The following is a 15570-nucleotide window of genomic DNA, read 5'->3' on the forward strand; positions in this document are numbered from 1 at the left end:
TTCAGAGGATTGCAGGCTACATCAGAATGCTATGGGAGATAGTGGGCTCTCTGTCCACAAAGTTTAGGTGCACACATGCTTGAAGAATGGGGTTATGAATATGTTAACAGGTTTATGAATATATTAGCTGAATCCAGTCTAAATAATTTAAGTTCTCTTATTCCTTACTGCTCAGAATCTGTCAAGGGCCAGTAACAGCAAGTTATTCGAAGTCTGTTAGAAATGGAGAAGTTCAGGTCCCACATCAGACCTACTGTATCGGAATCCTGTTGAGATGGCATCTTAAATTCTTTTTTTATTTTTAAAGTTTTGCTAGTACATAGTAGGTGTATATATTTTTGGGTTACATCAGATATTTTGATATAGGCATGTAATGCATAATAATCATGCCAGGGTGAATGAAGTATCCATCACCTCAAGCGTTTATCCTTTGTGTTACCATCATTCTACTCTCTATCGCCATGAGTTCCATCATTTTTATTTTTAGATCCTACAAATAAGAGAGAACATGAAAAGTCTGTCTTTCTGTGCCTAGCTTATTTAATATAATGATCTCCACTTCTATCTATGTTGTTGCAAATGACAGGATCTCCTTCTTTTTATGGTTGAATAGTGCTCCACTCTTTTTTTTTTTTGAGACGGAGTCTTGCTCTGTCGCCCAGGCTGGAGTGCAGTGGCGTGATCTTGGCTCACTGCAAGCTCCACCTCCTGGATTCATGCCATTCTGCCTCAGCCTCCTGAGTAGCTGGGACTACAGGTGCCCACCATCATGCCTGGCTAATTTTTTGTATTTTTGGTAGAGACGAGGTTTCACCATGTTAGCCAGGATGGTCTCGATCTTCTGACCTCGTGATCCACCCGCCTCAGCCTCCCAAAGTGCTGGGATTACAGGCGTGAGCCACCGCGCCCGGCCTAGTGCTCCATTCTTTTTATGTACCACATTTTCTTTATCCATTCATCTGTTGATGGACACTTAGGTTGCTTCAAAATCTTAGCTATTGTGAACAGTGCTAAAAAAACATGGGAGTGCTGGTATCTCTTCAACATACTGATTTCCTTTGCTTTTGGGTATATACCCAGGAATGGAATTGCAGGCTATTTTTAGTGAGCTCAATTTTTAGTTTTTGAGAAACCTCCAAACTGTTCTCCATAGTAGTTGTACCAATTTATGTTCCCACCAACAATGAACAAAGGTTCTCTTTTCTTTATTTTTTTAGAGATAGGGTCTTGCTCTCTCACCTAGACTGGAGTGCAGTGGCATAAGCATCCACCACCTCCTGGCACAAGTGATCCTCCCAGCTCAGCTTCCTGAGTAGATGGGACTACAGACACGTGCCACCATGCCCAACTAATTTTTAATTTTTTTTTAATAGAGACTGGGTCTCACTATGTTGTCTAGGCTGGTCTTGAACTCCTGAGCTTAAGCAATCCTCCCTCCTTGGCTTCCCAAAGCGCTAGGATTATGGCATGGCCACGCTGGTCAGGGTTTCCTTTTTGGAGATGTCATCTTGATATGTTGCACAGGCTGGAGGGCAGTGGCTATTCACAGGCCAGATGACCAGCACACTGTACCCTCAAACTCCTGGCCTCAGGTGACCCTCCCACATCAGCATTCCCAGTAGCTGAGACTACAGGCTCGTGCCTCCAACATTGGACTCCAGAATCTTCATTTTTAACAAGATCTTCAGGTGAAGTGTATCCTTTCCTCCTATAGAGGACTCTGCTACCCACAATAAAAAGCAGTATTTAAAATTCTTAAAATAATCATGACATAGTGTAGTCGACAGAGAGAAAGCTGTCTGGTGATCACATTTTCTTTCTCACTTTTTCAAATGTCATTTGTTAACTGCCTTATTGAACATTTCCAAAGATATTCATTGAAAGTTGTTTTTATAAACATCAGAAAATTAAGTTTATAAAGTTCTTACGAAGGCAAATAAACTGATGTTCAAATCTGGCCTCCTTTTTCAGCTAATTCATGCATAAATATTATGACAAGTACAACATCAGTTACGATGGGTGCAATAAAATAACATAAGATTTGAAATCCTACTACTGATTCAAGTGTGGCCTCAGTAGACTAATCAGTGAAAGAGAAGCCAAGGACTGGATTCAGGTCTGGACTCTCATTGCCAGCTAGCTGGCTGTGTCACTCACCCTTCCTGGGCCTTGGCTTCCTCATCTGCGAATAAAGAACAGCTAGGTTGATTTCTAGGGCTTTTACATCTTTAATATTCTAAGATCCTATGAGTTACAGTACTCTCAAGAAGCACGGGAAATCAAATTTTCCTTAATTAATTGCATTTAACCATCTCATTATCTGTATGATTCATCAATGAAAGGGCAAGCTGCTGGAAACTAAGGTGTCCAAATACCAAACAGATGAATGGAAACACTTCCATTGGGAGCAGGAGGGTATGGGCATTAGAGCCCAGAAGGATGAGCAGCTCATGGATTCCCTGCAAACAGCTGGCAGCTCAGCCCAGCTGCTCACAGATCAGACTAGCGTAGGCTGCTCACCCACGTGCAATTATGTGTGAAGTATGGCATATCTAAAAATAGCCTAAGCTCAGCCACAGAGATTAATACTGTCAATGGCTTTCAACTCACTGTCAGGGTGACAAGAAGAGGAGTAACCATAGCAACAGAAAAATCAACATGTAAAAAACCTCTTCTAAAGCCGACAGGAAAAGTTTACGTTTAATAAAACATATTTTCAATTCCTGTCTCTAAACCTTTGGATTCAAGTAATTCCATCACTTGGAGGTAATAAAATTAGAATTTTGGTAGTTTTGGCAACACAAATGGCCTTCTAGTTTTGGGTTCCAAAACTGTGAGGAAATACTGTTAACCTGTCAATTTTATTATCTCTATAATTAAAGGGCCATTTGAACAAATGTCATTAAATAATTTTTAACTGAAAAGATTTTCCCTATATTTGTTCTGCTATCAGTTATAAAAACAGCCTTGAATAGTACTTGACATTTTAAGAGACTTATTGCATGTGTGACAAAAACATAGGGTGACACAGTTCACAGCAAAGATAGAGAAGCAACCTAAGTGTCCAGCAATGGATGGATGACGGATAAAGAAAATGTGCTACATATATAAAATGGAATACTATTCAGCCATAAAAAAGAATGAAATCATGTCTTCTGCAGCAACACGGATGGAACTGGAGGCCATTATGCTAAGTGAAACCACTCAGAAATACACAAATTCTGCATGGCTTCACTTATAAGTGGGAGCTAAATAATGTGTATATATGGACATAGAGTGTGGAATAATAGACACTGGAAACTCAGAAAGGTGGGAGGATGGTGAGGGATGAGAAATCACTTAATGGGTACAATGTACACTATTTGGGTAACGGTCCCACTAAAATCCCAGACTTCACCACTGTGCAATATATCCATGTATCAAAACCACATTTGTACCCCTTACATTTATACCAAAAAAAAAAGAAAAGAAAATATAAGGTGTTATGGAGTTCTCTTGATACGAATGGAACTTTGTGAAAATAATTAACATTAGGAAAGGATCCGGAGAAGTAACTTCTAGTGTAAGTTTCTGAGACAGCTCTCACAGCCACCTCGGTAGCCTGTACCCCAGTGCATAATGGAGGCTCAGCAGCCCTTATGTCAATAAGTGCCCCTGAGGCATCATTAAGTTCTGACATAGCTATTCTTGCTCAAGGAGCTCATGCACCTCATCTTAGAACTAGCACATTCCACGTTCCAGCATCATTTTGCATCATTTGATAGAGGAATATTCAGTTGGGTATTGGGAAATGTGGTACTAGTCCAGCTCTTCAGCTAACCAGTTGTAGGCCCTGGACAAGTTATTATTCAGCTCTATGGCTATGGGCTGGAAGAGTCTCTCAGATTCTTCCCTGAGAAGAGACAGTTAAAGAGTTAAAGGGAAAGAGGAGATGACTTGTGTTTAATACCCACTTTGGGCCATTCCCAATACTAGGGTTTAAAAATATTTTTTGGCAAGGAACTGGCAAGATAGATGGAAATGTCAAGTACATGTGCTGACATATGAGGACACATTCATAAGCAGGCTGAGCTAAGGGACAGGGCCTGGGTTCAACCCTAGATCTTTTTGATGCCACATGAGGTTGTCTGTTTCTCAGACATCACTTCACCACCTTTACAACTGGCTCTGCCTGCTGTGTATACAGGTTGACCCCTGAGTGCTAGTTACATACACTGAAGCCATCCAGATTTTCAGGGCATGTCTTCTATTTTCTAAGCATAGAAGATTAGGTCCCTTAGAAAGTCCCTCTATAATCTTCCTCTTACCTAGGCAACCACTGTAACAGTATTTTCATACCAAATATATACCATTTTGCCATCTGTTTTTATCACCTAATAATCTATCACTAACATCTACTTATGTTAATAAATAATTTAATCTTTACAAAGATTGAATTATACTATATTATATTCAATTCCTTACTAATGAATATTTTAGTCCTTCTAATTTTGTTCTCTAATAATCAGAAAGAGAAATACATCATGGAAAAAATAAGGGTATTAAAATAATTTTTAAGAAGCCACAATATGTTAAAGAACAAATCAAGAGCATCAAGTCAACTTAATCTTCATGTTTTCCTTAAATCTTTGCTTAGAATCAAAGTTGCCTGCAATCTAGGAGCATCTTTTAATTAACCATTGTTATATTATACATTTGAACTGAAATGCATCTGTGGGTCCTGGGGCCAGGAATTCTTGGTAGCATCCCTCAATCCCACTTTAAAAACACGGTCATGCTATTTATGTGAGGGAAAAAAAATAAACAGCTATGTGAACGAGTTCTAGCTGAAAGTGAAACATACACACAAAAATAAATCTAGTTTTGTGGTTAGTTGAAAATTCACAGCTGGTATAGGCTTTTCTTTCCATTTTAATTAAAGTGTTTCCCCCTCCCATGCAATGAGAAAATGCTCTTTTAGTGCTGATTGAAAGACCAAAGTCAGAGCAAAAGCTGTTTGAAAATTCCGAGGCTTAAGTAAAGCTGCTTTAAAAGCTGCTATGTGTACCAAACAACTTCGAAATTTCCTAACAGGATTTTGTAGAGTTCCAGTAAATCTTTCTCTCCATCACTTCTTTGCTCTCTTACTTTGGTGAAAACTAAAGTCAAGTAACGCAAAGGTCATCCAAGTAGACAGAAAAGCAAAAACTATACATTCATTTTAAAATTAAAATTATATTTCAATAAGTAACCATAATTAGTCATATACAACTATATAAACTATCTGTTTATTAGTTCTTTCTGATGTATTTTATAGTGCAATGATATTAGATAATATAAGATTCATGTAAAATTAGGTCTGTAACTTATTACCCCCATTTTCCTAAGAGAAAGATAATGAGTTTTTTTTTTTTATTACTATTTTCTTCTTTTCTCTTTCCTCCCTTTGCCTTGTTCTCCATTTCCTACTTAGCTCTTTAAACGCAACCTTTACTTGCCCTTTACCAGACACTCTCTACAGGGCAAGCTTACGTAACTATGTGCTTGCTTAGAAGCTCCTGGACTGGAAATCTCTCCCACCCAGAGATTTCTTTGAGACAACAGTCAATTTACAACCTCAAGTACGCCCGAGATGAAACTCTCCCCCCACTGGAGAGTATCTCAGACAACAGTCACTTTATAACTTAGCTCTGCCTGTGCTGGCACCAGCTTAACCACCTGGAAGATAAGGCACTGAAGCCACTGACAGAGACCTTTACCTGCTCGCTCCTTCCCCCATTTGCTGTTCATGCCAAGTCCCCCTTTAAAAGCCTCTGTTTTCTGTCCCCAAAGTGAGGTGGTACCTTTAAGGGCAGGAGTCTGTACTTCTTTCCCTAAGCTAAGCTATGGAATAAAAAGTTTCCTTATACCAGAACTCACTCTTGTTATCTGGACTCTGCAAGTGGTAAGTGACTGAACTGGAGACTTGGTTATAGGTCTATATGAATTTTTAAAAATGATGGTCAAGCAGCTTATTAATAAACAGAGTGGATCAAATGTGACAGGGGTAATGTTTCTTGCTGTGATGACAGATACTACCCTATCGATCATCTACCAGGGTTTCTCCTGCTGTTTTTCCCTCTTGAGCCCTTTCCCTGCAGGAGTGGTTGAGATGCTAGAACACAGCTGAGGGTAGAACAGGACACAGCCAGCTGCTAATAAGACACTGTCAGGCAGTCAGCCACTTAGATCAGCATCTCTCCAAATCTTTTAAGAGAACATTTATTATTTTATTGAGACCAGTATGGTTTAGGCTATACCCAAATGACAGCCATCGTTATTTGTAATGGCTTAGAGCTTGTTGGGGGGTTTGAAGGCAGAGAGTTTACCTCCAACGAAGGCCCCAGAGGCTTTGGTGGATTCTCTTTGGTTTCTCCTCACAGGTGGGATGCATCCCGATTTCTTACAATACCTGGGATTGCCATTTCTTGACACTACAGAGCAGCACATTGGCCGTTTCCATGAGTACATGTCTTAGTTTCCTAATTTATTCATAAATTACCAATCTTACTGGACAGTGAAGAAACAAAGGCTGCCCATAAATGGTCTAAAAAAAATAGTAAAATGGTGCATAACAGAAGCTTTTGTAAGCAGCACGGAGTTACTGAAGTGATTCATGCGTGAGTCAGCATAAGGTATCTCTAATACAAGATATAGAACCTTTACAAATGCAGAGCAGTGCCTGAAGACTTTCCAGCGTGACATGCAGGACCCACACGCAAAATGAACTTCAAACTGGGACGTTTCTTAGAATATAAGCACAGTCAGAAGTAAGAAAAGGTCATGCATTTCAGGCAGGTGGTTAACAAACACATTTTTATAAAAAAAATTGTCACAATAATAATCACATTAGTGATTACTGATGACACACTGGCACAGCAGTATAGCTGATTATTTGATCTTGAAAACTCAATATTTCATTTTGATTTGAGGTAAACAGACATTTACAAAGGGCACAGGAGTTGAGATTTGTAGTCAGATTGTTATTAAAGAATTTTTTAATTTTATTTTTTTTGTTTAGAGAAAGAGTCTCACTCTGTCACCCAGGCTGGAGTATAGAGGCCCAGTCACAACTTGCTGCAACCTCAGACCCCTGGGTTTAAGCAAAGTCTTCCCATCTCAGCCTCTCGAGTAGCTGGAACCATGGGCACATGCCACCATGCCCAGCTAATTAAAAAAAAAAAAAATTTTTTTTTTTTTTTTTTTTTTTGGTAGAGACAGGGTCTCACCATGTTGCTCAGGTTGGTCTCAAATTCCTGGTCTCAAATCTTCCCACCTTGGCTTTCCACAGTGCTGGGATTACAGCTGTGAGTCACCGCATCCAGCCTATAGTCAGATTGCTCCATTTTGAATTTCCACTCAATTTACTAATGATATGATCTTCGGGCATTTTCTTAATCCCTCTAAGCCTTGGTTTCCTCATCTATATAATGTAGAGAGTAATTGCACTTCTATTATATGACTGTTGTAAGGACTAAATAAGGTAATTCATGTAAATAGCTTAGCACAGGGCCTAGAACAAAGTAATGCTAGTGGCTATTATTGTAATGACTCTTATCGTTCCCAGGGCCAAAGTAATTCACTCACCAAGATGAGTGTCCATCACCTTTGCACAGTATTTGCACATGGCATCCAGGTCATTCAACTGTCCTTGAAGGAAGGAAATTTGGGCTTCTAATTCTTCTTCCTAAAGTAAAGGGATAAACAGATGGAAATTTTTTAGAGATTGTCAAATAAAATCCCCATAGTTTTCTAAATGATCTAGACTAGTTTAAAGAAACATGATATCTTTTTAAACCTAGACAAATCAAAACAGCAAATAAAAACAAAATCACAACTGCCACCGCCAACAAAATAAAAAAAGGGTAAAATGGAAAATTTTAAAGGTCTGGACTTTTCCTAATTGAATTCGAGCTTTAGGCCATGTGTAAAGTTACAGTTAGATTGCATATACAATCTTGCATTGCATAGATTTGCATATACAACCTTGTATTTAAAAAGCACACAATATATCTTCAATAAGCACTGGGCAACACAAATTAAGAGGGCAATTTGGATTTCAGTGAACTATACTTCCTAAGCAGTTGGTACAAAAACATTGCATCTTTTTCACACATTTGCAAAACCTAAGATTTCCCTTTTTATAAGACAAATTTCTAAGCCTGGAACCTGGACTCTGTAAAAAAAAAAAAGAAAGAAAGAAAAAGACATATCTCATCATTTTCTAGACAATGATCATCTGATAATTTCTTAACATGTGAGATTTCCTAAAGCGCCTGGAAAAGTTTTGCCTCAGCAGCCCATAAATTGCTGCTCCTCTCTCTTGATATGATACTAGAATATTTCATTTATTTGTTTGTTTCTGGGAAAAAGTACTCTGGGTTGAATAATTATCTAAGTTAAATTATCTAAAAACAATCTGACTGTAACAAAAGGCTGAAGTCCTTTTTTTTTTTTTTTTGTTAAGGAAAAGCTAATATAAGCAAAAAGTTTCCCAAGGAAATTTGGAAGATTATGGGAGTTTATTTTTTTAAGAGAAAAAGAATAATCCTCATCATTTAGGATACTCTAAACAAAGCTAGCTGGAATACAAAGAAAGGATATTGCCAGAGCTGGAATAGGCTACAAAATTGATTTTCCAGTCTTAGATCTACTTGTCCTTTTGCATAAGAATCCTCTGTATCATTAAAAAAGAAGGAAAGAAAAACCTACTAAGGTATCCTTTCTCTTTGAGAATGAGTATAATTTGACTTGTACATGGAAATTAATAGTTGAAAAGGTTACTTGTAGATATATCCCATTTTAACAACAGGCACATTTAGCACTGCAAATTACTGTTTTTAACTGCTGCCTCAAGAGCTAGCTCTTAGGAATAGGCATTGAAACACTTGACACAGAAAACAGACGTAGTGCTGGGTGCGGAGGCTCATGCCTGTAATCCCAGCACTTTGAGAGGCAGAGGCAGGCAGATCACCTGAGGTCAGGAGTTCGAGACCAGCCTTGTCAACATGGTGAAACCCTGTCTCTACTAAAAATACAACAAATTAGCTGGGAGTGTTGGTGACCGCCTGTAATCCTAGCTACTCAGGAGGCTGAGGCAGGAGAATCGATTGAACCCGGGAGATGGAGGTTGAAGTGAGCTGAGATCATGCCACCGCACTCCAGCCTGGGTGACAGAGCAAAACTCTATCTCCAAAAAAATAAAATAAAATAAAAATAAAAATAAAGAAAATAGACATAGTAGTAGCAGCACTAACCATGTTCTTTATATATCCTACAAGTGTAGTAGACTCTCCTCCAATACTCAAATAAGAACAAATACTCCCAGAAGAAGCTTAGCCAAAGGATAATTAGAAGTAATTGTGGAGAGGTGGGGTTGTCTTCTCAACTCTGCAGCTGAGCATTAAGGTAGAAAAGGATGGGGTGTTTCAGGGCTTTTTTCTACTTCTTTTTCTCATTTGTTTCTGCATAGCCTTGAATTTCCCTGGTTGTCAGGAAACTGTAGGAATTAGAGAAAGAAGGCTACATCTGCTGTTTAATAATGGTTGTGGTTAGTCTCCAAAGATGGCCACCATCAATTTCTTCCCTCCCTGACTATGCATGTTGCTTTATTAATTACGAAGTAGTATGTATTCCCCCTGTCCTTGAATCTGGACTGGTCTATGACTTGCATTGATCCAGAGCATGTAGCTGCAGTCAAACTGCTAATTTTGAGCTAGTTGAAGGGACCTGCCAGCTTCTGCTTTCATTAGAAGCTAGCTACCATGCTGTAAAGAAGTTCAGGCTACAATACTGAAAGAAAGGAGAGAACATACAGAGAAAAAGAGGGCACATGAGAAGCACAGAAGTTCTAGACATGTGAATAAAGTTTTTCTGGACTTTTCAGCCTGAGCCAGCTGAAGCTGGCCCAGTAAGTGACCCAGTCAAGACCCTTCCTGGAGCAGAAGAAGAGCCTGAGCCCTGCTCAAATTCCTGATCCATAGACCTATGATGGGGGTACTAGATTTTGGAGTTGGTTTGTTATGCAGCAATAGACAACAGAAATAGAGGCAGAATGAAAACAACATTAACTTAGCATATGGCATGAGGAAACGTAAATTCTATTCCTGGTCCTGCCATTAATAAGTCACGGGACCTTAAGTAATTATCTGTCCACTCTGGACCTAAATTCAGTACTCTCAGGTGAATGCAAAAGTTAGAGGCTTTGCTTCCAAGGAACTTACAAACTAGTAAATGGAATAAGAAAGTTATATGATCCTGGTCTACTCTACTGAACCATTAACCTTTTTAGTTTGTGGCAGACACAAACCCCAATTAGCTGAGTCTAGAACTGTACTGAGGCCAGAGTTTGATAGTCTTTTAAAAAGAGAGGGCCAATCTATGGCCTGTGTTTCGCCTTACAAGTGGCTACCAATTGGGGTGCTGACAGGCCAGAGTGGACCAAGGGCACAAGGAATGCAGTGCTTCTTGGCTTAAAAACTTCTCCTCTATTTACTCCATGCATTAGTTTAATTTGGATTAGCCACCACTTCTTTTAAAACACGAAAGCCGTTGGGAGCTTTGATACTCGGCAGTCATTCCTACCTGAATGGATTTATTTTCTTTTGCAAAGGAAATCAAACTGGGAAGGAAGAACTTACAAGACACGCTTTAGAGGACGTAGGCACAGTCTGTTGGCAGTAAGGTGTTGAACAGCTGGTGGAAAGTATGAGCTTAAAGAGGGCCTCTTTCTCAAAACATTTTATTCCTCTAGCAGGAACATTGCTGTAATAAAGACTGTGATGAGACTGGGGCCCTCTAACTTATATAGTTAATGGGGAAGTCCTAAGAGTGTAGCAGTCCAGGGCACTTGCTGGGCGAATATGCAGGGATATAAAAACACAAATTTCCAAGTTTACAATTTTTGCTTAGGGCTCTGGTGACAGCCACTGAAGTGCATCTTGAATACCTAAATCCCAAGTAGATCTTGATACAAACAGAATCTGTTTGTCTCAATATAAACACATGGAAAAAGGCAACTTTGAATCAGTTAAACCTTCTTTTTCAAAGGGATGGTTATATAAAAGCCGAATATGTGAGATAAAAGAGGACTACTCTGGTTGAAGCAGGTTGAGGTACCAAGAACCTCATCCATAGTCTGAAATCCAGTGTATTATCCTCTAGAGTTTGCTTAATCTTAAAACATTTCTAAACCCTTCAACTATCACTCAGACTTTATAAATAGAAATGGAATCACTTGGAGGCAAAAGGGTGGCTTGTCATTTATTCTTCACTATATTATATAATTACAGATAAAAGAAAGAGCCAAGAATCAAGCTTCTAAAACTGTGGGAACTGACTTTACATTTTTATCTTTTCTCATCCTCCACACTCCTCCCAACTAACAATGCTTTAGACATTGACAGCTTTAGTTATGTGTTTTCATTAAATTGGTCCTCTGTAATAAAAATGCTTGGCTAATTGCCTTGAGGTTTTATGAAACCAACCAGTTACCAGTTAGTGTAATTGTTATGTGTAAATAAGACACTGAAGTTAAAGGTTTATTATATTTACTTTTATGTGTATGTCCTGCCTTCCATTATAGGAGGGCGTAGGGTGGGGAACAAAGGAATGCTGAAATAGACACACCTGGGTTCACATCCTATTTTTCTCAGTTATTAGCTATATAATCTTGGACAAGTTCCTTAATTTCTTGATCTACTCAACCCCACCTGGAAGGATTGGGGGAGAACAAATGGGAACATATGGAGAACACAGCATTTGGCACAGAGCAGACACTCAATAAAGGTAATTATTCTTTCTTTAAATTTTTTTTTTTATAATCAAGCTCAAACAGTGAAATGGATTTAAATACAAAGTCTTATGATTCACTGTTGGAAAACATCAGCTTCTGGCTTTAAAACCTTTACACAGCTTAGCCCAGAAAGATTAGCTTAAGAGTCCATCACCGTCTTAAGCTCTGGATAGCAAATTAATGTGCAAGGCAAGAAACTGATAGAGGAGGATAAAATTAGGCCACGTGTAGACTGCAGCATGCAACATCACCAGTCGTAATTGGTGCCCTATAGCAAAGGACCAGAAGATGAGGGCCACTCTATCAGAAGAGAAAAATAACTAGCATCAAATCCCTTTATATTGATTGTAATATACCAGACACTGAGCTTTGCTGTATTAAAATGTTTACTCTTCACACAAACTTCTGAGGTATATTCTCTCATTATCTCCTACATAAAATATGGTCTACTCCTCTGTAAGCCACATTCTCTGGAAGTGTATGCTAAGGTTTAGATAGCTCTTTGAGAACCCAAGTCACTTGGCCTGCTACTCTCATTTCTTCCCTGTGTACAAATTCCTTCCTATGCTCCATTACTATCCTTCCCATGAATGATCCCATATTTCAGTTTCCTTTACCTGAGACTCACCAGTTGTAATGCTGAGTCCTAATGCCAAATTACTTATTAAATTGTTTTCCTTCAAAAACATACAGCTATGACTGGCTATGTTGTTTTGTTGTTTGTTGAATGATTTTCTTTTTGACTAAATAATCTGAAGAAATCGTTTTTTGAATTTGCTTTTTAATAAGTGTTGTTTCTACTATCATTCTGCCCCAAATAGTTGATGCATCATTATACTTCTATTTAAATGTTATGTACCTCAGTTGTTTAAATTTATCAATTTTATTAAATAGTTCAATGTATTCCTGCTACTTCTTTGTTAAAAAGAGGACAAACTTTCATAGTTTATTATTTATTCACATATTAATTTATTCAAAAATGATGTTCATTTGCATCGTGTTAGGCCTTATGAGAAATATAATAATGACTCAAACATGGCCTCTGATTTCTAAAAGTTTAGAGGATGGTCAAACCTGCACAGAAAGCCAAGAGAGGTATAAGTTCTGTAAAAGAGACATGAGAGAGGACTTCTCACAGTTCTGGAAAGGGAAGATGATTTCAATTTGTGTATGTGGAAAGTAAAGGAGGTTTTCTAGTATTTTTGAGGGGTCCTGAAGAAGGAGAGTCTTGGCTTAGACAAAATAATAAGGAAATCTGTTTTAGGAGGCAGGAAAGTATGGCACCCAGGCAAAGAGAGTCACTGAGCTGAGCCAGAACATGGGCATAGTATGAGCTGAGGTTCAGCAGAAAGGCTTCCCTTCCTTTTCTGTTCATCCCTGTTGCATTTTCACTTCATGTAATTATGTTGTCAGGGTTGCAGTTTGACATGCAGACTGCTGTGGCCATTGCCCCCAACACACACCATACTGACAGATTATTCAGGCTGCAGTGGTGTTTTTGTCCATGGACTAATTCAAACTCCAGGGGAATAGTGAGGCAGGAATGGCACTGAGGTGGAGTTCTGCTTAGCTTCTAAGTGGGTGTCCTCAGAACACAAGAGAAGCAGACAAGGGAACCAACACTAACTGTAGGCAGCAGGAACAGGCTAAATATAGCAACCAGAAGACAGGAAAGACGCCCAGTCTTTCTCGAGCAGATGGGTGAACAAGAAGTGGGAAGTAAAGGAAACGGAAAGTCTCAAGGAGAAAAAGTGGAAAGGCCACGGATGTTCGGAGGAAGCTGTGGTGTACACAAGGGCAAAACACATACACGGTGTGAATGAAATCCAAGTCAGAAGCATATGGTATCAGCAGAGGAAGATACCACCAGAAAAAAATGGAAGAAGAGCACAAAGAAGACTTTTTAAGAGTATTAAAATAAGTGGTATGAGGTGTGAAGATGTACAGCCATACTGGTGAACAAGTGGGAATATAAATCACAAGCCTTAAAATCAGTCTATACTAGGCTTGACACTTACCTTCTCTGTGATTCTGACCAGATAGCAAAGTTCTTTGAGCCTCAGTTTCCTGTTTACAAAATGGTGATAATGATAGCTTCTACCTCATGTGCTTGTTGGAGGACTGAATTTAAATTACATGAGGTTTTCCAGATTAAATACTTTGCACAGTGGTACATGGTAAACACTCAATAAATGTGAATTTTATTGTCTCTAAATTTTAATATAATCCTAGAAAGTTATTTCAAAGGATTATGAATGCATGCAGAAATAACTCCAAGGGTATTCATCACACATTCAATGGCAACATGCACACATATGGGCATAGGCACCTCACAGAAATCCTAAATGTCTAATGATGGGTGATTTGGGTAACTTGTGGAACATTTATAAACAGTATGCTATGCAAACTTTATTTTTTATTTTTATTTTTTTGAGACAGAGTCTTGCTCTGTCGCCCAGGCTGCAGTGCAGTGGTGTGATCTTGGCTCACTGCAACCTCCACCTCCCGGGTTCAAGTGATTCTCCTGCCTCAGCCTCCCAAGTAGCTAGGATTACAGGCATCTACTACCACACCCGGCTAATTTTTTTTAAAAATATATTTTTAGTAGAGTCGGGGTTTCACTATGTTGGTCAGAGTTGTCACGAACTCCTGACCTCAAGTGATCCACCTGCTTCAGCCTCTCAAAATGCTGAGATTAGAGGCATGAGCCATCATGCCCAACTTATACAACCTTTAAAAATGTTTTTTACAGGAGAACATTTAAGAATAACATATCACATACTAATTGGGAAAACAGGTTACAAAGTACTAGGTAAAGAATGAATTCTGATTTCAAAAAATATATATACATGCATAGAAAAAAATAATGGATAGTTCCCAAATAGTTTATATTGGTTTTCTTCAAATGGTGGAATTATGGGTGATTTTTTCCCTTCATTTTGCTAATTTTCTGTGGATTTTCTGCAATGAAATTGGATATTTTTGTAATAAGAAAATCAAATAATGCAAATAACATAATAGAGAAGAAAAAAGTGAAAGGTGATTGCCAAGGAAAAAAAAAAGATGTAAATGATTCCAAATCAAACTCCAAATAATATTCTATACGCTAAACAAATCTGTACTCTAAACAACACTAAACAGAAAAACTTCTATGAAATCACTTGTAAAAAAGAAGGTAAATAGCATATTTTGTACCATGTGCAAACCCAGAGTAGTATAGCACTCTTATGGTAAAGGGCTTCCTTCTATATGATTAAAGTGAGAACGTCAGTGGATACTGCTCTTTATGGGTTGCCTAGAAATAATGTGATTCTTAAAGATATTTTAAAAATAAAGATGCTTACAAAATCCCCCAGTAAATAACAGTTCCCATTTTTGGACAGGATGTAAACAAAAGTTAAATTGAAATGGCCTTTAGAAATTTTGAACTGAAATTCAAAGCTCAAGATGTCAAATTTATGCTATCCAATTATATCATTTCAGAACTGGAAATGTCTTTAGAGATCATTTATTTCAACCCCTTCTTGTTTACAAATAAAGCAACTTTTACATGGCTAGGTAGCTGGGCAGTAGCGTATATCCCACTAATAGGCTTCCTTGTTTTTCAGCCACTGAAGCACTGTGGTGTCCCACCGCTGACATCCTCACTACCAGGGGACACTGGATTTGTCCCAAGAGGATGGGTTTTCATAACAATCACTGAGCCCTTTTCCTTTTACCCCACATCCTCCTGTTCTAGCAGTGCTCCTTCCTGACAA

General features: G+C 38.5%; 1 protein-coding gene across 13 annotated transcripts in view; it reads right to left on the bottom strand.

The window, feature by feature from the left end:
* TBC1D5 (TBC1 domain family member 5) overlaps positions 1-15570 on the bottom strand; it is a 591323-nt gene that overhangs the window by 20276 nt on the left and 555477 nt on the right. For all 13 annotated transcript variants that reach the window (XM_033212761.1, XM_033212760.1, XM_033212755.1 and 10 more), the window contains one exon: positions 7606-7705. In XM_033212761.1, the coding sequence (XP_033068652.1) occupies positions 7606-7705 (100 nt within the window). The remainder of the gene's footprint in view (positions 1-7605; positions 7706-15570) is intronic.

Source organism: Trachypithecus francoisi, unplaced genomic scaffold (assembly GCF_009764315.1).
Source record: "Trachypithecus francoisi isolate TF-2019V2 unplaced genomic scaffold, Tfra_2.0 Lachesis_group0, whole genome shotgun sequence".
In the NCBI taxonomy this organism is placed as follows: domain Eukaryota; kingdom Metazoa; phylum Chordata; class Mammalia; order Primates; family Cercopithecidae; genus Trachypithecus; species Trachypithecus francoisi.